The following is a 23,931-nucleotide window of genomic DNA, read 5'->3' as shown; positions in this document are numbered from 1 at the left end:
TGCCTCCTTAACGCCCGTCTGCCATATCCCGGGACTAATAATACTAATAATATTCGGGATATTTGCTAAGCCAGGCGCCGGACTAAGCGCCGGGAAGATACAAATTAATCGGGTTGGATTCGGTTCCTGTCCCGCCGACGGTGCACAGTCTTAGTCCCCATTCTCCGGACTTTACTTCTCTGTGCCTCAGCTACCTCTTCTGTAAAATGGGGATGAAGACTGTGAGCCCCACGTGGGACAACCTGATCACCTTGTAACCTCCCCAGCGCTTAGAACAGTGCTTTGCACATATTAAGCGCTTAATAAATGCCATTATTATTATTATTACGGACGGGGAAACCGAGCGACTGGCCCGCGGTCACACGGCAGAGTCAGGATTAGAACCCAGGTCCTCCTGAATCCCAGGCCGCGCTGACTTCTCCACGTTCCCTTCTCCAGATTCTGCGCCTCCCTAAACTCCCCTTGCATTTCAAATTTTCCATTTCTTAAACAAGCGGGCTCGCGACGCGGAAAATTCCGTTTCCCAGAGCGCCGCGCGATCGCGGAGCGGGAGGACGCGAGCGGAAAAAAATAAATCCTCTTTCGGACAACGCTACGAGCCCCCCGGGTTAGAGGAGACTCCTAAATACCAGGTGGTGTCCTTGTGATAGTCTTTAAAAATTAAACTGCCAAATCTCCGGCCTCCGGCTAACGCGAGCCTTGAATGTTTTTGGAAAACCTTGTCCCGCGGCCGAGCCAGAACGCCTCTCTTCCCTCTCCGAGGCCGAAACCTTCCGGGGAGAACCGCGGCATCCTCAATCGTATTTATTGAGAAATAAATAAATACGGCAGAAACTTCTCTAAGATCCGTTCCGGCCGCTGACTTTCGGGATCCTCCGCTCTTCCCGCCTCTGTCTTCCCGAGTGGGAAAAGATGGGGCGGGAGGGAAAGGTTCCTATAGAAACCCGGCTCTCCCCGGACTTCACGCTTCCGAAAAGCCGCGACGCGGGAGCCGACGGATTCAAGGGCCTTTCGTTTCCTCGGAAAATAACGGAGCCGCTATTTTCCGGGAGGGCTGGACGCGGCCCACGCTTCATTTACGGAAAGAAAAACAGCGTCATTTCAGGCGGTTTGGGAGCAGACCGGGGGAGCCCTTTTTTCACAAGGAATTCTTTTTTCGGGCTTCTTCGGGAATCCGCATCTGGGATGGGAAGGGGGGCTGACAACAAATCCAGCTAAGAACGGATTAGAGAAGCAGCGTGGCGGCTCAGCGGCAGGGGCCCGGAGTCGGGGGTCGTGGGTTCTAATCCCGGCTCCGCCGCTGATCGGCTGGGTGACTTTGGGCGAGTCACTTCGCTTCTCTGGGCCTCAGTCACCTCACCTGTAAAATGGGGATTAAGTCCGCGAGCCCCACGGGGGACGACCTGATCACCTTGTATCTCCCCCAGCGCTTAGAACGGTGCTTGGCACATAGTAAGCGCTTAACAAATACCATTACTATTATTATTATTATATTATAATACTATCATAGTTTGGCACATAGTGAGCGCTTAACAAATACCATTACTATTATTATTATAATATTATAATACTATCATAGTATTGGCACATATTAAGTGCTTAACAAATACCATTACTTTTATTATTATAATAGTATCATAGTATTGGCACATAGTGAGCACTTAACAAATACCACTACTATTATTATTATAATATTATAATACTATCATAGTATTGGCACATATTAAGCGCTTAACAAATACCATTACTTTTATTATTATAATAGTATCATAGTATTGGCACATAGTGAGCACTTAACAAATACCATTACTATTATTATTATTATATTATAATACTATCATAGTATTGGCACATAGTAAGTGCTTAACAAATACCATTACTTTTGTTATTATAATAGTATCATAGTACTGGCACATAGTAAGCGCTTAACAAATACCATTACTATTATTATTATTATATTATAATACTATCATAGTATTGGCACATAGTGAGCGCTTAACAAATACCATTACTATTATTATCATAATATTACAATACTATCATAGTATTGGCACATGGTGAGCGCTTAAAATACTATTACTATTATTATTATAATAGTATCATAGTACTGGCACATAGTAAGCGCTTAACAAATACCATTACTATTATTATTATAATATTATTATATTATTATAAGATTATTACTATTATTATTATAATGTTACAATACTATTGGCATGTACATATTACTATGTATTGGCACATAGTGAGCGCTTAAAATACCATTGCTACTATTACTATAATAGTATCATAGTATTGGCACACAGTGAGCGCTTAACAAATACCATTACTATTATTATTATAATATTATAATACTATCATAGTACTGGCACATAGTAAGTGCTTAAAAAATACCATTACTATTATTATTATAATATTATAATACTATCATAGTACTGGCACATAGTACGTGCTTAAAAAATACCATTACTTTTATTATTATATTATAATACTATCATAGTTTGGGCACATAGTAAGCACTTAACAAATACCATTACTTTTATTATTATAATAGTATCATAGTACTGGCACATAGTAAGCGCTTAACAAATACCATTACTATTATTAGTATAATATTATGATACTATCATAGTATTGGCACATAGTGAGCGCTTAACATTATTATTATTATTATTATAATATCATAATACTATCATAGTATTGGCAATAGTAAGTGCTTAACAAATACCATTACTTTTATTATTATAATAGTATCATAGTACTGGCACATAGTAAGCGCTTAACAAATACCATTACTATTATTAGTATAATATTATGATACTATCATAGTATTGGCACATAGTGAGCGCTTAACATTATTATTATTATTATTATATCATAATACTATCATAGTATTGGCAATAGTAAGTGCTTAACAAATACCATTACTTTTATTATTATAATAGTATCATAGTACTGGCACATAGTAAGCGCTTAACAAATACCATTACTATTATTAGTATAATATTATGATACTATCATAGTATTGGCACATAGTGAGCGCTTAACATTACTATTATTATTATAATATCATAATACTACCATAGCATTGGCAATAGTAAGTGCTTAACAAATACCATTACTTTTATTATTATAATAGTATCATAGTACTGGCACATAGTAAGCACTTAACAAATACCATTACTATTATTATTATAACAGTATCATAGTATTGGCACATAGTAAGCGCTTAACAAATACCATTACTATAATTATTAAAATATGATAATACTATCATAGTATTGGCACATAGTGAGCGCTTAACAAATACCATTAGTATTATTATTATAATATTATAATACTATCATAGTATTGGCACTTAGTGAGCGCTTCACATTACTATTATTATTATAATACCATAATGCTATCATAGTTTTGGCACATAGTAAGTGCTTAAAAAATACCAATACTATTAGTATTATAAAAGTATCATAGTATTGGCACATAGTAAGCGCTTAACAAATACCATTACTATAATTATTAAAATATAATACTATCATAGTATTGGTACATAGTGAGCGCTTAACAAATACCATTACTATTATAATAGTATCATAGTACTTGCACATAGTGAGCGCTTAACAAATACCATTACTATTATTATTATAATATTATAATACTATCATAGTATTGGCACATAGTGAGCACTTAACAAATATCGTTACTACTATAATAGTATCATAGTACGGGCACATAGTGAGTGCTTAACAAATACCATTACTATTATTATTATAATATTATAATACTATCATGGTATTGGCACATAGTAAGCGCTCAACAAATACCATTACTATTATTATTATAATATTATAATAATATCATAGCATTGGCACATAGTAAGCACTCAACAAATGCCATTACTGTTATTATTATAATAGTATCACAGTATTGGCACATAGTAAGCGCTTAACAAAGACCATTACTATTATTATGATGTTATAATACTATCACAGTATTATAATATTGCATTATATTGTATTATAATACTATTACTCTCAATAACATTATATAATTTTATATTACTTCATACTATTAGCATTATATAATAAATAATTATACGAATAATAATTAATATTAACACAATATGTTAAGAATTACAGATACATTACAATAGTATTGTATTTTATTTTTATATGTTATATAATTAATACTAATAATAATGTCTGGTTGGAGCGTAAGTGAGCCTAATTGGAAAAGGCCAGAATTTGACCACCTGTAAGGCTTTTTAGGTTTAACAATTACAGCAGCTTCGAAACGGAGCAGGTTTTCTGTAAATGTGAATTTGGGCTCTCAGGCAAGAAGCTCTACTCTCTGTTTTGATTTTTGGGGGAGTTTTTTAAATGGTATCTGTTAATCATTCCTTCACTCAATCATATTTAGCGAGCGCTACGTGCGGACACGTTCCCTTGCCCACAACGAGCTTGGCGGAGCGCTTACTACGCGCCAGGCGCTGTCCTACGCGCCGGGGTCGACACGGGATCGTCAATCGCATTTATTGAGCACTTACTGTGTGCAGAGCACTGTACTAAGCGCTTGGGAATCAATCAATCCATCGTATTTATTGAGCACTTGTGTGCAGAGCACTGTACTAAGCGCTTGGGAAGTACAAGTAAATAGAACAGACGTACAAGTAAAATAAATAAACAGAGTAATAAATATGTACAAACGTATATACAGGTGCTGTGGGGAAGGGAAGGAGGTAAGATGGGGGGATGGAGAGGGGGATGAGGGGGAGAGGAAGAAATCAATCAATCGATCGTATTTATTGAGCGCTTACTGTGTGCAGAGCACTGTACTAAGCGCTTGGGAAGTACAAGTAAACAGAATAGACGTACAAGTAAAATAAATAAATAGATAGAGTAATAAATCTGTACAAACATATATCCATATATACAGGTGCTGTGGGGAAGGGAAGGAGGTAAGATGGGGGGATGGAGAGGGGGACGAGGGGGAGAGGAAGAAATCAATCAATCAATCGCATTTATTGAGCGCTTACTGTGTGCAGAGCACTGTACTAAGCGCTTGGGAAGTACAAGTAAATAGAATAATGATAATAATAATAATAATAATCGTCGGGATGGACACGGTTCGTGTCATTCACTCATTCATTCAGTCGTATTTATTGAGCCCTAACCGTGTGCAGGGCACTGTACTAAGCGTCCCACGTGGGGCTCGCGGTCTGCCCATTTTACAGGGGAGGGAACCGAGGCCCGGAGAAGCGAAGTGACTTGCCCGAGGTCGCCCGGCAGACGAGCGGCGGAGCCGGGATTAGAACCCAGGCCCTCCTGACTCCGAGACCTGGGATCCGCCCACTAGGCCACGCTGCTTCCCGGTGCGTTATTTCCACGACTGAAAAGAAAACTCCTGCCCTCAGCGAGTTCCCAGGAGAGATATTCCTGGGAAAAACGTAGGTCGAGAGTTTCCCTCGGCTCCCTAGGCGGAAAGCAACTTACTATGCAGAACAAAGCGCTTAGTACAGTGCCCTGCACAGAGTAAGCGCTCAATAAATACGACTGAATGATTGAACGTGGTAAGCACTCAATAAATATGCCTGAATGAGTGAATGAGTGAATGAAACCCTTTGATTTCCGTATACATTTATCTGTGTATTTATTATGGAGTTGGTTAAGCGCTTACTACATGCCAGGCGCTGTTCTAAGCGCCGGGGGAGATTCAAGGTCATCAGGTTGGACACAGTCCCTGACCCACAGTTCTTTCAGATGAGGTCACTGAGGCCCAGAAGTAAAATAATAATAATAATAATAATAACAATAATAATAATAATAATAATAATGACATTTATTAAGCGCTTACTATGTGCAAGGCACTGTTCTAAGCACTGGGGGAGATACAAGGTGATCAGGTTGTCCCACGGGGGGCTTACAGTCTTCATCCCCATTTTCCAGATGAGGGAACCGAGGCCCGGAGAAGTGAAGTGACTTGCCCCAAGCCACCCAGCTGACAAGCGGCAGAGCCAGGATTCGAACCCATGCCCTCTGACTCCAAAGCCCGGGCCCTTCCCACTGAGCCACGCTGCTTCCCAGAACGACTCGCCCACGGTCACACAGGAATTAGAGCCCGTGATCCTCTGAATCCCAGGCCTTTATTGAGCACTTACTGTGTGCGGAGCACTGTACTAAGCGTTCGGGAGAGGATAATCGAACAATAAATAGATTTTCTAGACTGTGAGCCCGCTACTGGGTAGGGGCCGCCTCTACATGTTACCGACCTGTACTTCCCAAGCGCTTAGTACAGTGCTCCGCACACAGTAAGTGCTCAATAAATACGACTGAATGAATATATTCCCTGGGAAACGCATCGGACACACGTGGCTGACGGAGAGAAGGCGCGGACGGCGTTTACTAATTATTATTATTACCGCTACTACTACTAATAATGATATTATGATATAATTATGATATTCGTGGAGCGGAAACTGGGTGCCGGGCACCGTTCTAAGCGCCGGGATAGAACGAGATGGTCGGATTGGACCCCACGCGGGGCTCGCCGCCTTCACCCCCATTTCCCGGATGGGGAAACCGAGGCAAAGAGAAGCGAGGTGACTCTCCCAAGGTCACCCGGCGGACGGGGGGAGCGTCAGCCGACGGGGCGGCGCGCGGAAATACCTGAGAGACGGCTGCGGGATGGAGGCTGGGCAGGAGGGAACCTGAACTCCCTTTTCCCATTCTTCCTTCCAGGTGTCCGCGAAGAGGTAATATTCCTCGGGATTGACGTGGTGGGAATCGGGCAGCTTCATGGCGCTGATGAGATCCTTCCGGAACACCTGGGGTGGGCGCACCGAGGCAGGGACAAGGCATCGTCATTCATTCATTCAATCGATCGATCGATCAATCGTCTTTATTGAGCGCTCACGGGGTGCAGAGCCCAGGGTCACCCAGCCCCTCCTGACTCTCAAGCCCGGGTTCGCTTCGCTCGTTAATTTAACGCCGGGGCGGCACGGGTTTCTCGTGACTACGAAGCCCGGCGGCGCCGCTCTCCTTTTGAGTCACCATAAACATCAATAATCGTATTTATTGAGCGCTTGCTGTGTGCAGAGCACTGTACTAAGCGCTTGGGAAGTACAAATTGGCAACATATAGAGACAGTCCCTACCCAACAGTGGGCTCACAGTCTATCCCCCCGTCTTACCTCCTTCCCTTCCCCACGGCACCTATATGTATATATGTTTGTACAGATTTATTACTCTATTTACTTATTTATTTTACTTGTCCATATCTATTCTATTTATTTTATTTTGTTAGTATGTTTGGTTTTGTTCTCTGTCTCCCCCTTCTACACTGTGAGCCCACTGTTAATAAATGCCATTATTATTATTACTATTATTATTATTATTATTAAATCCACTCGACTACCAAAGCGAAACGTCAGCGCCTCGGTGTCGACTAGATGTACTTCTCTGGGCCTCAGTTCCCTCGTCTGGAAAATGGGGATGAAGACCGTGAGCCCCACGTGGGACAACCTGATCGCCTTGTAACCTCCCCAGCGCTTAGAACAGTGCTTTGCACGTAGTAAGTGCCATTATTATTGTTATTAAATTAACAATAATTTAATAATTTAAATTAAATTAATTAATAAATTAATTATTATTAAATGCCATTATTATTATATAATAATATGATTGATTGAGTCAGCGCCCGCGGACTTTCTCCGAAGAAGGCGTCGGACCGTGAGACCGAAAAGTCGCTCAGGAGGCTCCGGAACGGCGGTCACGGCGCTGGACGAGGAAATTCACCGGGAGACGCCGAGCGCACCTCCGGGAGTAATAATAATAATAATAATGGCATTTATTAAGCGCTTACTACACGCAAAGCACTGTTCTAAGCGCTGGGGAGGTTACAAGGTGATCAGGTGGTCCCACGGGGGGCTCACCGTCTTCATCCCCATTTTCCAGATGAGGTCACTGAGGCCCAGAGAAGTGAAGCGACTCGCCCGAAGTCACCCAGCCGCCATGTGGCGGAGCCGGGATTTGAACCCACGACCTCGGACTCCAAAGCCCGGGCTCTTTCCACTGAGCCACGCTGCTTCGCTGCCAGGGTTCCTCGGCCTGACCCGGACCATTACGATTCCCCTCCGTCGAAAGTGGGATTTTCCCTCCAACCCAAGCACGGGTCCTAATCCCACGCCTGCCAACTGCTTGCGGCGTGACCTTGGGCAAGTCATTTGACGTCCCTTTTTCTTTAAAAAAAATGTTCTTTTCTAAGCCCTTACTCCGTGTTGGGCACTGTGCTAAGCACTGGGGTCTATCCAAGCTAAGGGACGTGGTCCGTGTCCCCCCACGGGGCTCACGTTCTTAAACCCCCATTTTACAGATAAGGGAACTGAGGCTCTGTGAAGCGCTTATTAGTGACCAAAAACACATTCATTCATTCAATCAATCGTGTTTACTGAGCGTTTACGGTGTGCAGAGCACTGTACTAAGCACTTGGGAACATACAGAAACCGTCCCTACCCATTCGATGTATAAAAAAATTCTATTAGTATGATACGATAGGGTTTATGATACGACGACAGGATTATTTTATTTTGTGAATATGCTTTGTTTTGTTGTCTGCCTCCCCCTTCTAGACTGTGAGTCCGCTGTTGGGTAGGGACCGTCTCTATATGTTGCCAACTTGGACTTCCCAAGCGCTTAGTACAGTGCTCTGCACACAGTAAGCGCTCAATAGATATGATTGAATGAATGAATGAATACGATCTAGCTGTAATTTATTTATTTAGATTAATGTCTGTCTGCCCCTCTAGGGCGTAAGTTCACTGAAGGCAGGGAATGTGTCTGTTTATTGTTGTATTGGACTCTCCCAAGCGCTTAGTACAGTGCTCTGCACACAGTAAGCGCTCAATAAATATGATTGAATGAATGAATATGATCTACCTGTAATTTTTTTATTTAGATTAATGTCTGTCTGCCCCTCTAGGGCGTAAGTTCACTGAAGGCAGGGAATGTGTCTGTTTATTGTTGTATTGGACTCTCCCAAGCGCTTAGTACAGTGCTCTGCACACAGTAAGCGCTCAATAAGTATGATTGAATGAATGAATATGATCTAGCTGTAATTTATTTATTTAGATTAATGTCTGTCTGCCCCTCGACAGCATAAGTTCACTGAAGGCAGGGAATGTGTCTGTTTATTGTTGTACTGGACTCTCCCAAGTGCTTAGTACAGTGCTCTGCACACAGTAAGCGCTCAATAAATATGATTGAATGAATGAATATGATCTAGCTGTAATTTATTAGGGCGTAAGTTCACTGAAGGCAGGAAATGTGTCTGTTTATTGTTGTACTGGACTCTCCCAAGCGCTCAGTACAGTGCTCTGCACACAGCAAGTGCTCAGTGAATACGACTATGAATAATGATAATAACGATGGCATTTATTAAGCGCCCACCGTGTGCACTGTTCTAAGCGAATGAACGAGCAGGATATACGCTATACATATTCACGGTATTTGTTAATCAATCGTATTTATTGTGCGCTTACTGTGTGCAGAGCATCATCATCATCATCAATCGTATTTATTGAGCGCTTACTGTGTGCAGAGCACTGTACTAAGCGCTTGGGAAGTCCAAGTTGGCAACACAAGCCAACTTGTTAAGCGCTCACTATGTGCCAGGCTCTGTCCTAAGCGCCGGAGTAGATACAAGCGAATCAGATTGGACCCCGGTCTTCATCCCCATTTGGCAGATGAGGAAACCGAGGCCCGGAGAAGTGAAGCGGCTTGCCCCAGGTCAGCCGGCGGACGGACGGGCAGAGGCGGGATTGGAACCCGGGTCCCAGGCGCCACCGTTCCCTACCTCGGCGGGTTTCTTCGGTTCGCTGGCGGCCGTCTTGGACTTGCTCCTGTATTTCAAGCAGGAGGAGAAAGAAGTAGAAGGACCTGAGGGAAAGGAAAAAGACAAAAAAAAAAAACACACGCGATCGTTACATCCCGTTTTTCCCAAGACGCGGTCCCAACTGGGAGAAGGATCTCAAAGCCCGGAGGATTAAACCGCACGGAAAAGAAGAACGATAACGGCGACGGTATTTAGTGAGCGCTTACTAGGGGCCGGATGGGGTTGGACGCGGCCCGTGTCCCACGCGGGGCTCGCAGTCTCCATCCCCATTTTCCCGTTGCCAACTTGGACTTCCCAAGCGCTTAGTACAGTGCCCTGCACACAGTAAGCGCCCAATAAATACGACTGACGACGATGGTGATTTTCCGGATGAGGCCCGGAGAAGCGGAGCCACTCGCACGAGTTTACGCGGCACAGAAGTGCAGGGCCGGGATTCGAACCCACGACCTCCGGATTCCCAGACCACCCTGCTACGGGAAAGCCTTCAGCGCTTAGTATAGTTCCCGGCACACAGTAGGCGCTTCACGAATTCCACGGAATTAAAGGCTCTTCGCGACCGAGGCGAAGGGAATTGGGCCAAAGACCTATCGGCAAAAGCCGGGCTTGGGGGTCGGAGGACGTGGGTTCTAATCCCGGCTCCGCCGCGTGACCCCGGGCCAGTCACTTCGCTTCTCTGGGCCTCAGTCACCTCATCTGGAAAATGGGGATGAAGACCGGGAGCCCCACGGGGGACGACCCCATTACCCCGCCTCTAGTAAGCGCTTAACAAATACCGCCGTGATTATTGTGCTTTCCTCCTCCGCCCGCGATCCACTTTCACCGCAAGCAGGAGGGCGTGGCTCAGTGGAAAGAGCCCGGGCTTTGGAGTCAGAGGTCACGGGTTCGAATCCCGGCTCCGCCAATTGTCAGCTGGGTGACTTTGGGCAAGTCACTTAGCTTCTCTGTGCCTCAGTTCCCTCATCTGCAAAATGGGGATAAAGACTGTGAGCCCCCGTGGGACAACCTGATCACCTTGTAACTTCCCCAGTGCTTAGAACGGTGCTTAGCACATAGTAAGCGCTTAATAAATGCCATCATAAAAAAAAAAAAAGCAGCACCATCCCGGTGATGGAGCCGGGATTTGAACCCATGACCTCTGACTCCAAAGCCCGGGCTCTTTCCGCTGAGCCTCGCTGCTAATCCCGCCTCTGCCCCTTGTCCGCTGTGTGACCGCGGGCAAGTCGCTTGACTTCTCTGTGCCTCAGCTGCCTCAACTGCAAGATGGGGATTAAAAGCGTGAGCCCCACGCGGGACAACCCGATTACCCTGTATCTACCTCAGGACTTAAAACGGTGCTTGGCACATGGGAAGCGTTTAACAAATACCATAATAATTATTATTATTTATTATTATTTACTATGTGTCAAGCGCTATAGCAAGCGTTGGGTGAGATACAAGCTAATCAGGTTGGACACGGTCCCCACGGGGCTCAAACTCTTAATTGGGCAAATCACTTGGCTTCTCTGGGCCTCAGTTACCTCATCTCCTCCCCACAGCACCTGTATATACGTTTGTACGGATTTATTACTCTATTTATTTATTTTATTTGTACACATTTATTCTATTGATTTTACTTTGTTAATATGTTTTGTTGTCTGTCTCCCCCTTCTAGACTGTGAGCCCGCTGTCGGGTGGTGACCGTCTCTATATGTTGCCAACTTGGACTTCCCAAGCGCTCTGCACACAGTAAGCGCTCAATAAATACGATTGAATGAATGATTGAATGAATGAATGAATGAACAAATGCCATTATTATTATTATTATTCTACCGGCATCGGCTACGGGAGGGAGAGTCGAGCCCGGGCGGCAGCTAGCGAGCGGAAGGCCGGTCGCCGCACGTCAAAACTCCCCCGTGCCGGTCGACCGCTTCCGCCTCTTTCCCGAGAAAACTCTACGGATCCGCTGCCGGAACGATCCCAGACGAAGGCGGGGGCGTTCCGGGAGAGAGACGCGTCCGTGGGGTCGGAGGCGACTCGACGGCCCGGGCCGAGAGATCACCTCCCGGAGCGGATCCCAACGAAACCGCCCCGGAGATTCTCCGGGTCTCCCACTTCCACCCTCTGTTGGAATTTCAGGACAAACGTCCGATCGGCCACGGTCAGACACGGGCTTCTTCTTTCGGAAAAAAGGATCAGGAAGCGGGGAGACGGTTTGCAACGGCAACCCCAGGAGGAAACCCGAAAGGGGCGGATGGAGGGCGGGCGGGAAGCGCCCGCTCTATACTCACTCTCATTGTCCGAACTGCCGCTACTGCTTAGATGCCTCTGGCGTTTCATCCTGAAGCACACCCTGGAAGGGAAAGACACAAAGGAGGAGACGTTGTTGCCGGCCGTTCGTGGAAGACGGATTCTGCTCCGCGCCCGGTGAAGATCCCGATCCCGATTTGCGGGATCTGTTAGGCGCCGCACAAGGCGCCGGGGTGCATACGAGCGAATCGGGTTGGACGCGGTCCCCATCCCCGTTTTACGGACGAGGAAACCGAGGCCCAGAGAAGTGACTTGCCCGAGGTCACCCCGCAGACACGTGGCGGACGGAAGCCAGAGGACCTGGGTTCTAATTCCGGCTCCTCCGCTTCCCTGCTGGGGGAACTCGGTGGGGACAATCCACTCCTCTGTGCCTCAGTTTCCATCCCCGTCTCCCTCCTACTGGACCGGAAGCCCCACGGGGGACGGGGATTGTGTCCCACCTGATGAACTGGGAAAAACCAAACAAACAAAAATAACCAGCCGATCCCGGGGGGAGGCAAGAGGTCTCCGTACGGGGATACGACGGCGCTCCCCGCAACCTCTGTCTCCGACCAAAGGATTTCTCGATCGAAAAACCCTCCGCTTGCGAATCTCCGCTTTGGCATCTGCACCGTTGGGCGGCCGAGGAGTCGGAAGCGTCTTTTTTCTACCCCACTGATGATGATGGTGCTTGTTAAGCGCTTACTATGTGCAAAGCGCTGTTCTAAGCGCTGGGAGATCGGGTTGTCCCGCGGGGGGCTCACAATAAATAAATAAACGAAGGGAGCAAGGCAGAATTATTACTATTCTTACCATTATCAAGTCCGCCAGCAACCGGAGGCGACACGAAACTCCGAAAAGACCCGGTTATAACGGGAGTAATCAATCGATCAATCAATCGTATTTATTGAGCGCTTACTGTGTGCAGAGCACTGGACTGAGCGCTTAGGAAGTCCAAGTTGGCAACAAACTGGAGAAACGACCCCAAGTTCTCCGCCTCGAAGACGGAGAGTCGACGCGCGGGGCAGGGCGACGTCAATCCGACTTCAAAACGGGGCCGGCAACCGACAGGCCACGACGCCCTCGATTTTCGGGTCCTCCCAAGCGACGCGGGACCCGACTCCGGCCAGGAATTATAATAATAATAATAATAATAATGGCATTTATTGTGCAAAGCACTGTTCTAAGCGCTGGGAAGGTTACAAGGTGATCAGGTTGTCCCACAGGGGGCTCACGGTCTTCACCCCCATTTTACAGATGAGGGAACGGAGGCCCAGAGAAGTTAAGCGACCTGCCCGAAGTCACACAGCCCGGGCCAGTCGGCTCGGACTTCCTCCGAGCCAAACGGCGTTCGACGGGGTTGGCGTTTCACAAAGGCGTCTTTCCCGATTAGCGGAGGAAAACCGGGAGGCGGGAAAGGGGAAGCTGTCGGGAAATTCCTGGGGCGGCCGGGCCATTGGGAATTCTCACTTCCTTCCGGGGAGATTTGACGCTGACGGCGGAAACGAGCCCCGATATCCGTCCGCGTCCGGCTGTAAAAGCCTCTGCTTTCGCTATATCCCGCTGGATCGTAAGCTTCTTGAAGGCAGGGATTACGTCTACCGGTTCTAGACTTCTAGAACGCAAGCCTGCTGTTGGGTAGGGACCGTCTCTATATGTCGCCAACTTGGACTTCCCAAGCGCTTAGTACAGCGCTCTGCACGCAGTAAGCGCTCAATAAATACGATTGATTGATTGATTGATTACCGGTTGGCCTCTTTCAATCCACCGACGGGGCGCTTCCTGAGCACATTCCAACGGAACGGAGCCGGTAGACACGTCACCTGCCCAGGATGAGCTGACGGTCTAGCGGAGTGTTTAGTACAGCGCCAAGGAAGACTGTTGATTGATAGGATTGGGGAAGGAGGGAAAAGAGAGAGGTATTTAATAACGATGGCATTTGTTAGGCGCTTAGTATGTGCCGAGAACTGTTCTAAACGCTGGAGTGGATCAGGTTGTCCCTCATGGGGCTCACAGTCTTCATCCCCCTTTTACAGATGAGGGAACTGAGGCACAGAGCAGGGAAGTGACTTGCCCAAGGTCACCTGAAGCCAACAATCTCGATGGGATCTTCAGTGGCAGAAAAATCCCCCGCTTTGAGATTAATAATAATAATGTCGATATTTGTTAAGCGCTTACTGCGTACTATGAGAAGCAGCGTGGCTCAGTGGAAAGAGCCCGGGCTTTGGAACCAGAGGTCATGGGTTCGAATCCCGGCCCCGCCACATCACTCAATCGTATTTATTGAGCGCTTACTGTGTGCAGAGCACCGGACTAAGCGCTTGGGAAGCAGAAGTTGGCAACATATAGGGACGGTCCCAACCCAACAGTGGGCTCATGTGTGCTGTGTGACCTGTGTGACCACCGATATCATATTAATAATGATGACGGTGATTAGAAAGCGCTGACTCTACGTCAAAGCACTGCACTAAACGTTGCGTTGGATCTGTTGACGATCCGGTCGAAGAGAGCCAGGCGGACGGCCCCTCGGCCCGTGCCCCGCTCCCACCATCCCACTCCCGAGCAGCGGTCACAGACGGCGGTCACGGGGTCCCCCAAAGTCACACAGTCGGCTATGGAATGGCCCCCCGGAATTGCGGAAACGGCGGGACCCGCCCCGCGGTCTCACCCCCGGATCGTCCCGCACGATCCCACCCGGGGAATCTCACCCCGGACCGTTCCCGCCCCAACCCCACCACAGACGCTCCGTCTCCCCCAGTCCCCCCCACGGGGCCGTCCCCTACTCCCCCGGAGCGTCACCGTGGACGGTCCCCCGGCCCCCCACGGTCGGCGCGGCTCAGTGGCAAGAGCCCGGGCTTTGGAGCCGGAGTTCACGGGTTCAAATCCCGGCTCCGCCAATCGTCAGCTGTGTGACTTTGGGGAAGTCACTTCACTCCTCTGGGCCTCAGTTCCCTCAACTGGAAAATGGGGATTAAGACTGTCAGCCCCCCGTGGGACAACCTGATCACCTCGTAACCTCCCCAGTGCTTAGAACGGTGCTTTGCACATAGTAAGCGCTTAATAAATGCCATTATTATTATTATCACACACAGCTAAAGGGGTAACCATGGACAATCCCCTCGTCCCCCAGAGAAATCAATCACAGACAATCCTCTAGGCCCCCCAAGCGTCACCGCAGACAGTCGCCTAGCCCCCTGGTGTAACCCACAGGGCCCCCAGTGTCACCACAGACAACCCCCTAGCCCTCCAGTGTCACCATGGACAATCCCCGGTGTCACCATGGTCAATCTTCTAGCCCCCCAGGGTAACACAGACAGCCCCCAGCATCATCACGGACAGTCCCCGAGCCCCCTATTGTCACCATGGCAATAACCCTCAGCCCCACTACCTTCCCTGCAGTGTCACCAGTCTTCCAGCCCCCCCAGTGTCACCACAGACAACCCTTAGCCCTGCAGTGTCACCATGGACAATCCCCAGTGTCACCATGGTCAATCTTCTAGCCCCCCAGGGTAACTCAGACAGCCCCCAGCGTCATCACGGACCGTCCCCAAGCCCCCTATTGTCACCATGGCAATAACCCTCAGCCCCACTACCTCCCCTGCAGTGTCACCAGTCTTCCAGCCCCCCCAGTGTCACCACAGACAACCCTTAGCCCTGCAGTGTCACCATGGACAATCCCCAGTGTCACCATGGTCAATCTTCTAGCCCCCCAGGGTAACTCAGACAGCCCCCAGCGTCATCACGGACCGTCCCCAAGCCCCCTATTGTCACCATGGCAATAACCCTCAGCCCCACTACCTCCCCTGCAGTGTCACCAGTCTTCCAGCCCCCCCAGTGTCACCACAGACAACCCTTAGCCCTGCAGTGTCACCATGGACAATCCCCAGTGTCACCATGGTCAATCTTCTAGCCCCCTAGGGTAACTCAGACAGCCCCCAGCATCATCACGGACAGTCTCCAAGCCCCCTATTGTCACCATGGCAATAACCCTCAGCTCCCCTCCCTCCCCTGCAGTGTCACCAGTCTTCTAGCCCCCCCAGTATCACCACAGACAGTCTTCCAGCCCCCCCAGCATCACCACGGGACAGCCCCCAGTGTCACCACAGATCATCCCTTAGTCCCCCAGGGTCACCATGCTCGGCCCCCAGCGTCACCCCAGATAATAATAATTATAATGATGGCATTTATTAAGCGCTTACTATGGGCCAAGCACCGTTCTAAGCGCTGGGGAGGTTACAAGGCGATCAAGTTGTCCCACTGGGGGCTCACAGTCTTAATCCCCATTTTACAGATGAGGGAACTGAGGCCCAGAGAAGCGAGGTGACTTGCCCAAAGTCACACAGCTGACAAGTCCTTGAGGAGCCCTTGAGGAGCGTGGCTCAGTGGAAAGAGCCCGGGCTTTGGAGTCAGAGGTCACGGGGTCGAATCCTGACTCCGCCACATGTCAGCTGTGTGATCTTCGGCAAGTCACTTAACTTCTCTGGGCCTCAGTTACCTCATCTGTAAAACGGGGATTAAGACTGTGAGCCCCACGTGGGACAACCTGATCGCCTTGTAACCTCCCCAGCGCTTAGAACAGTGCTTTGCACATAGGAAGCGCTTAACAAATGCCAATTATTATTATTATTATTATTAAGTCATGACCTCTGACTCCCAGGCTTAGAGAAGCAGTGTGGCTCAACGGAAAGAGCCCGGGCTTGGGAGTCAGAGGTCATGGGTTCAAATCCCGGCTCTGCCAGTTACCTGTGAGACTTTGGGCAAGTCCCTTGATTTCTCCGGGCCTCAGTGACCTCATCTGGAAAATGGGGATGAAGACTGTGAGCCACATGTGGGATGACCTGATCACCTGTATCCTCCCCAGCGCTTAGAACAGTGCTTTGCACATAGTAAGCGCTTAACAAATGCCATTATTATTATTATTATTCTCTGATCATCCTCGATCTGCTTCACAGAGCAGCCCCTAGCCCCCCAGGGTCACCATGGTCAGGCCCCAGGGTCACCACAGATCATGGCTTAGCCCCCCAGGGTCACCACAGACAGTCTTCCAGCCCCCCAGAGTCACCATGGCCAGTCCCAGTGTCACCCTTGATCATGGCTTAGCCCCCCAGGGTCACCATGGCCAGTCCCCAGGGTCACCACAGATCATGGCTTAGCCCCCCAGGGTCACCACAGACAGCCTTCTAGCCCCCTCAGTGTCACCATGGCCAGCTCCAGTGTCACCCCAGATCATCCCTTAGCCCCCCAGAGTCACCATGGTCAGTCCCCAGGGTCACCCCAGATCATCCCTTAGCCCCCCAGGGTCACCATGGTCAGTCCCCAGCATCACCAAAGATCATGGCTTAGCCCCCCAGGGTCACCACAGACAGTCTTCCAGTCCCCCAGCGTCACCATGGCCAGCCTCAGTGCCACCCCTGATCATGCCTTAGCCCCCCAGGTTCACCATGGTCAGTCCCCAGGGTCACCACAAATCATCCCCTAACCCCCCAGGGTCGCCACAGACAGTCTTCCAGCCCCTACAATGTCAGCATGGCCAGCCCCAGTGTCACCCCAGATCATCCCCTATCCCTCCAGGTCCACCATGGTCAGTCCCCAGTGTCACCCCAGATCATGCCTTAGCCCCCCAGGGTCACCACAGATAATGGCTTAGCCCCCCAGGGTCACCACAGACAGTCTTCCAGCCCCCCAGTGTCACCATGGCCAGCCCCAGTGTCACCTCAGATCATGCCTTAGCCCTCCAGGGTCACCATGGGCAGTCCGCAGGGTCACCACAGATCATCCCCTAGCCCCCCAGGGTCACCATGGGCAGTCCCCAGTGTCATCGCAGATCATCACTTAGCCCCCCACAGTCGCCACAGACAGTCTTCCAGCCCCCCACCATCACCATGGTGAGCCCCAGTGTCACCCCAGATCATGCCTTAGCCCCCCAGGGTCACCACAGATCATGGTTTAGCCCCCCATGGTCACCACAGACAGTCTTCCAGCCCCTCAGCGTCACCATGGCCAGCCCCAGTGTCACCCCAGATCATGTCTTAGCCCCCCAGGGTCACCATGGTCAATCCCCAGGGTCACCGCAGATCATCCCTTAGCCCCCTCAGGGTCACCACAGACAGTCTTCCAGCCCCCCAGCGTCACCATGGCCAACCCCAGTGTCACCTCAGATCATCCCCTAGCTCCCCACGGTCACCACGGTCAGTCCCCAGGGTCACCCCAGATCATGCCTTAGCCCCCCAGAGTCACCGCAGATCCTGGCTTAGCCCCCCAAGGTCACCACTGACAGTCTTGCAGCCCCCCAGCGTCACCACGGCCATCCCAAGTGTCACCCCAGATCATGCCTTAGCCCCCCAGGGTCACCATAGTCAGTCCCCAGGGTCACCCCAGATCATCCCTTAGCCTCCCAGGGTCACCATGATCAGTCCCCAGAGTCACCGCAGATCATGCCTTAGCCCCCCCAGGGCCACTTCATTCATTCATTCAATCAATCGTATTTACTGAGCACTTACTGTGTGCAGGGCACTATACTAAGCACTTGGGAAGCCCAAGTCGGCAACATATAGATACGGTCCCTACCCAACAGCGGGCTCACAGTCTAGAAGCCATCCCCAGTGTCACCCCAGATCATGCCTTAGCTCCCCAGGGTCACCATGGTCAGTCCCCAGGGTCACCGCAGATCATGGCTTAGTCCCCCAGGATCACCACAGACAGCCTTCCAGCCCCCCCAATGTCACCATGGCCAGCCCCAGTGTCACCCCAGGGTCACCATGCTCAGTCCCAGGGGTCACCCCAGATCATGGCTTAGCCCCCCCGGGTCACCACAGACAGTCTTCCAGCTCCCCACAATGTCATCACGGCCAGCCCCAGTGTCACCCCAGGGTCACCATGGATTATGGCTTGGCCCCTCAGGGTCCCCACAGACAGTCTTCCAGCCCCCCCCAATGTCACCAAGGCCAGCCCCAGTGTCACCCCAGGGTCACCATGGTCAGTCCCCAGGGTCACCACGGATCATGGCTTAGCCCCCCAGGGTCACCACAGACGGCCTTCCAGCTCCCCCCAATGTCACCATGGGCAGCCCCAGTGTCACCCCAGGGTCACCATTGTCAGTTCCCGGGGTCACCACGGATCATGGCTTGGCCCCCCAGGGTCACCACAGACGGCCTTCCAGCCCCCCCAATGTCACCACGGCCAGCCCCAGTGTCACCCCAGGGTCACCATGGATTATGGCTTGGCCCCTCAGGGTCCCCACAGACAGTCTTCCAGCCCCCCCCATGTCACCAAGGCCAGCCCCAGTGTCACCCCAGGGTCACCATGGTCAGTCCCCGGGGTCACCCCAGATCATGGCTTAGCCCCCCAGGGTCACCACAGACAGCCTTCCAGCCCCCCCAATGTCACCATGGCCAGCCCCAGTGTCACCCCAGGGTCACCATGGATTATGGTTTAGCCCCCCAGGGTCACCACAGACAGTCTTCCAGCCCCCCCAATGTCACCAAGGCCAGCCCCAGTGTCACCCCAGGGTCACCATGGTCAGCCCCCGGGGTCACCACAGATCATGGCTTAGCCCCCCAGGGTCACCACAGACGGCCTTCCAGCCCCCCCAGTGTCACCAAGGACAGCCCCAGTGTCACCCCAGGGTCACCATGGTCAGTCCCCAGGGTCACCACGGATCATGGCTTAGCCCCTCAGGGTCACCACAGACAGCCTTCCAGCCCCCAAAATGTCACCACGGCCAGCCCCAGTGTCACCCCAGGGTCACCATGGTCAGTCCCCAGGGTCACCACAGATCATGGCTTAGCCCCCCAGGGTCACCACAGACAGTCTTCCAGCTCCCCCCAATGTCACCATGGCCAGCCCCAGTGTCACCCCAGGGTCACCACTGTCAGTCCCCGGGGTCACCACGGATCATGGCTTAGCCCCTCAGGGTCCCCACAGCCAGCCTTCCAGCCCCCGCAATGTCACCATGGGCAGCCCCAGTGTCACCCCAGGGTCACCATGGTCAGTCCCCAGGATCACCCCAGATCATGGCTTAGCCCCCCAGGGTCACCACAGTCTTCTAGCTCCCCCCAATGTCACCATGGCCAGCCCCACTGTCACCCCAGGGTCACCATGGATTATGGCTTAGCCCCCCAGGGTCACCACAGACGGCCTTCCAGCCCCCCAATGTCACCGTGGCCAGCCCCAGTGTCACCATGGTCAGTCTCCAGGGTCACCCCGGATCATGGCTTAGCCCCCCAGGATCCCCACAGACGGCCTTCCAGCCTCCCCCATGTCCCCCCGGCCATCACCAGTGTCACCCCAGGGTCACCCCGGCCAGCCCCCCCCGCCCGCCCCGGGCCGCCATGGCCCGGTGCCGTGGCGTCCCCTCAGGGCTCGGCCTGGGGGCGGGAGGCCCGAGGAGGGGCCGCCTCCGCCGCCAGGCCTCGGCCCGAGGCGGACCAGGCCCGGGCGAAGCCGGGGGCCGAAGTCGGGGCCAAGGCCGGGCCAGGCTGCGCGCGCGGTGCCCCCCGCCCTACGCGAGGCCCCGGCTCGGCCCCGGCTCGGCCCCGGCTGGGCCCGTCCTCCCGGCAGCCTCCGGGCGGGGCCTGGCCCCCGTCCCCCCGTCCCCCGTCCATCAGCCTCCCGCTTACCTGTTCCGCGGGGCCTGGGGCTCATTCCCGCCCGGGCCCCCGGCCGGCCCGCAGCCCGGGCGGCCCCTGGCCTCCTGCCCCCGGGCCTCCTGCCCCCCGGCCTCCTGCCGCTCGGCCTGGGGCTCCTCCGTCGCTCCCGCACACAGACACAGACACAGACACACAGACACACACAGGAGCCCTATTGTATTGTTGACACTGGCAGCGCGGGAGCTCCGCCTCTTCCCCTTCCCTTCCCTCCCCTCCCCTTCCCTTCCCTCTCCTCTCTTTCCCTCTCCTCTCCTTCCCTCCCCGGCGCAGCCCCAGCCCGGGCCTCTCCACCACCACTCTCCTCTTCCCTCTCCCTCCTCCTCCTCTTCTTCCTCCACCTCCTCCCCTTTCTTCTCCTCATCTCCTTCTTTCCCTTTTCAGACCTCCCTGCCCTCCTTCTCCACCCCTTTCCCTCCTCTTCTTCCTCCTCCTCATCTCCTTCCTCATCTCCTTCCCCTCTTCTTCCTCCTCATCTCCTTCCCCTCTTCTTCCTCCACCTCCTCCTTTCTCATCTCCTTCCCCTCTTCTTCCTCCACCTCCTCCCCTTTCTCCTCATCTCCTTCCCCTCTTCTTCCTCCACCTCCTCCCCTTTCTCCTCATCTCCTTCCCCTCTTCTTCCTCCACCTCCTCCCCTTTCTCCTCCTCCTCCCCTTTCTCATCTCCTTCCCCTTTTTCCTCCACCTCTTCCCCTTTCTCCTCATCTCCTTCTCCTTCCCTTCCTTTTCAGTCCTCTGTCCTTTTCTCCCTCCACCTCCTCCCCTTTCTCCTCATCTCCTTCCCCTCTTCTTCCTCCACCTCCTCCCCTTTCTCCTCCTCACCTCCTTCCCCTCTTCCTCCACCTCTTCCCCTTTCTCCTCTTCCTCTTCTCCTTCCCCTCTTCTTCGCCCACCTCCTCCTTCTCCTCCTCTTCTTCCTCATCTCCTTCCCTTCTTCTTCCTCCACCTCCTCCCCGTTCTCCTCATCTCCTTCCCCTTTTTCCTCCACCTCCTCCCCTTCCTCCTCCTCACATCCTTCTCCTTCCCTTCCTCCTCTTCCTTTTCAGTCCTGTCCTCCCCTTTCTCCTTCCCCTCTTCTTCCTCATCTCCTTCCCCTCTTCTGCCTTCTTCCTCCACCTCCTCCCCTTTCTTCTCCTCCACCTCTTTTTCTCCTCCTCCTCCTTCTCAATCCTCCCTGTCCTCCTCCTCCTGCCCTTGCTCCCTCCCTACCCTCCTCCTCCTTCTGCTTCTTTTCCTTCTCAATCCCACCTCTCCTCCTTTCCCCCTCCCTCCCTCCCCCTCCCCATCCTCCTCTTCCCCGTTTTCCCGCTCCCTTTCCATCCTCCTGATCCCTCCCCACCCTCTCTTCCTCCTCCTGCGCTTCCTTTGTGCCAGGCACTGTACTAAGCACTGAGGGAGATCCAAGCTAATCACGTTGAACACATCCCATGCCCCCCCATGGGGCTCCCAGTCTCCATCCCCATTTTACAGATGAGGGACCTGAGGCCCAGAGAAGTGAAGCGACTCGCCCAAAGTCACACAGCTGACAAGTGGCGGGGCCGGGCTTTGAACCCATGACCTCTGACTCCCAAGCCCGGGAGCAACGCTGCTTCTCTAATAATGACGGTGATACGTATTTATTAAGCGTCTGCTAGGTGCCGAGCACTGTTCTAAGCGCTGGGGTAGATATGAGGTAATCAGGTTGTCCCACATGGGGCGCTCAGTTTCAATCCCCATTTTCCAGATGAGGGAACTGAGGCCCAGAGAAGTGAAGCGACCTGCCCAAAGTCACACAGCGGACAAGCGGCGGAGCCGGGATTAGAACCCAGGCCCGGGCCGTATCCGCTAAGCCACGCTGCTTCTCCGTCAGGCCGCCGTACTTACTGAGCGCTTACCGGGTGCAGAGCGCTGGGTTAAGGACCGTGTTTTCTTTGGCGTACGAGTCTGGCAGCGAGGCGTGCGGAGCAGCATGGCCCAGGGGAAGGAGCCTGGGCCTGGGACTCAGAGGACCTGGGTTCTAATCCCGGCTCTGCTGTGTGGCCTTAGGCGAGTCACTTCACTTCTCTGGGCCTCGGTTCCCTCATCCGTCTCAAATGGGGATGATTCACAAAATACTAATTTTGGTATTTGTTAAGCGCTTACTGTGTGCACTGTTCTAAGCGCTGGGGGAGATGCAAGATGATCAGGTCGTCCCACAGGGGCTCACAGTCTTCATCCCCACTTTCCAGATGAGGTCACTGAGGCACAGAGAGGTTAAGCAGCTTGCCCAAAGCTGATACGTGGCGGAGCCGGGATCGGAACCCATGACCTCCGACTCCCAAGCCGACGCTTTTTCCACCGAGCCACGCCGAGCCCTACGTGGGACGTGAACTGTGTCCAACCTGATGATCTGCTATCTGCCCCGGCGCTTAGTACAGTGCCTGGCATTCATTCATTCTATCATATTTATTGAGCGCTTACTGTGTGCAGAGCACCGTACTAAGCGCTTGGGAAGTACAAGTTGGCAACATATAGAGACGGTCCCTACCCAACAGCGGGCTCACGGTCTAGAAGGGGGAGACAAGAGAACAAAACATATCAACAAAATAAAATAAATAAATATGTACAAATAAAATAGAGTAATAAATACGTATAAACATATATACATATACACAGGTGCTGTGGGAAGGGGAAGGAGATGTGGGGGGATTAATTCAATCGTATTTATTGCACATAGTAGGTGCTTAACAAAAACCCTGAAAAACAATTTACCCCATTTTCTTTTGCACGTAACGTACGCCGGTTCGGTTTTCCCCCCAATCTTTCTGGAAAAGAAAGACGTGAAGAACGAATGTGGTCAGGAAGCGGGTTTCCCAATGTCCACGCTCCATTAATGATGAGCGATACGGATTTAGTTTACATACTTTTAATTTTAATGCTGAAATTAAAATGAATCGATGATGTCTGTTAAGCGCTTACTACGTGCCAAGCGCTGGGGTTGTCCCACGTGGGCAAGCACAGCTTCACTGAGATTGTGAACGCAAAAACTACCGCGGAAGATCGGGCGCTTTCAAAACAAAAACGCGAAACCATTTTCGTGTGAAGTGTTTATTACGAACGGCGTTTTATCAATGACACCCAAAAGCTTCACAGATTAACGGCGCCAAGGCTGAAGGC

At 51.4% G+C, this 23,931-nt stretch overlaps 2 protein-coding genes across 4 annotated transcripts in view; one reads left to right on the top strand and one right to left on the bottom strand.

Annotated features, from left to right (window-relative positions):
• Positions 1-23,931, bottom strand: part of JADE3 (jade family PHD finger 3) — a 60,904-nt gene that overhangs the window by 32,529 nt on the left and 4,444 nt on the right. Inside the window, exons 1-4 of one of the 3 annotated variants that reach the window (XM_038757093.1) lie at positions 20,771-20,822; positions 12,155-12,216; positions 9,849-9,931; positions 6,666-6,823 (exon numbers count right to left, since the gene is read on the bottom strand). In XM_038757093.1, the coding sequence (XP_038613021.1) occupies positions 6,666-6,823; positions 9,849-9,931; positions 12,155-12,203 (290 nt within the window). In that variant the 5' untranslated portion in view covers positions 12,204-12,216; positions 20,771-20,822. Of the gene's footprint in view, positions 1-6,665; positions 6,824-9,848; positions 9,932-12,154; positions 12,217-13,898; positions 13,978-20,770; positions 20,823-23,931 lie in introns of those variants that run through there. The other 2 variants (XM_038757095.1, XM_038757094.1) reach the window with 2 other exon arrangements.
• LOC119937584 (DNA-directed RNA polymerase II subunit RPB1-like) lies at positions 18,286-23,648 on the top strand. Its single transcript, XM_038757137.1, has 10 exons — positions 18,286-18,340; positions 18,430-18,507; positions 18,802-18,904; positions 19,053-19,127; positions 19,236-19,457; positions 19,565-19,903; positions 20,012-20,138; positions 20,243-20,335; positions 20,432-20,884; positions 23,589-23,648. Exons 1-10 carry the CDS (start codon positions 18,286-18,288, stop codon positions 23,646-23,648), a joined length of 1,605 nt encoding a protein of 534 aa, XP_038613065.1.

The sequence above is a fragment of the Tachyglossus aculeatus genome, chromosome 15, assembly GCF_015852505.1.
Source record: "Tachyglossus aculeatus isolate mTacAcu1 chromosome 15, mTacAcu1.pri, whole genome shotgun sequence".
Lineage (NCBI taxonomy): Eukaryota > Metazoa > Chordata > Mammalia > Monotremata > Tachyglossidae > Tachyglossus > Tachyglossus aculeatus.
Note: the sequence above shows the minus strand (reverse complement) of the source record. Positions and strands in the feature narration are given on the sequence as shown.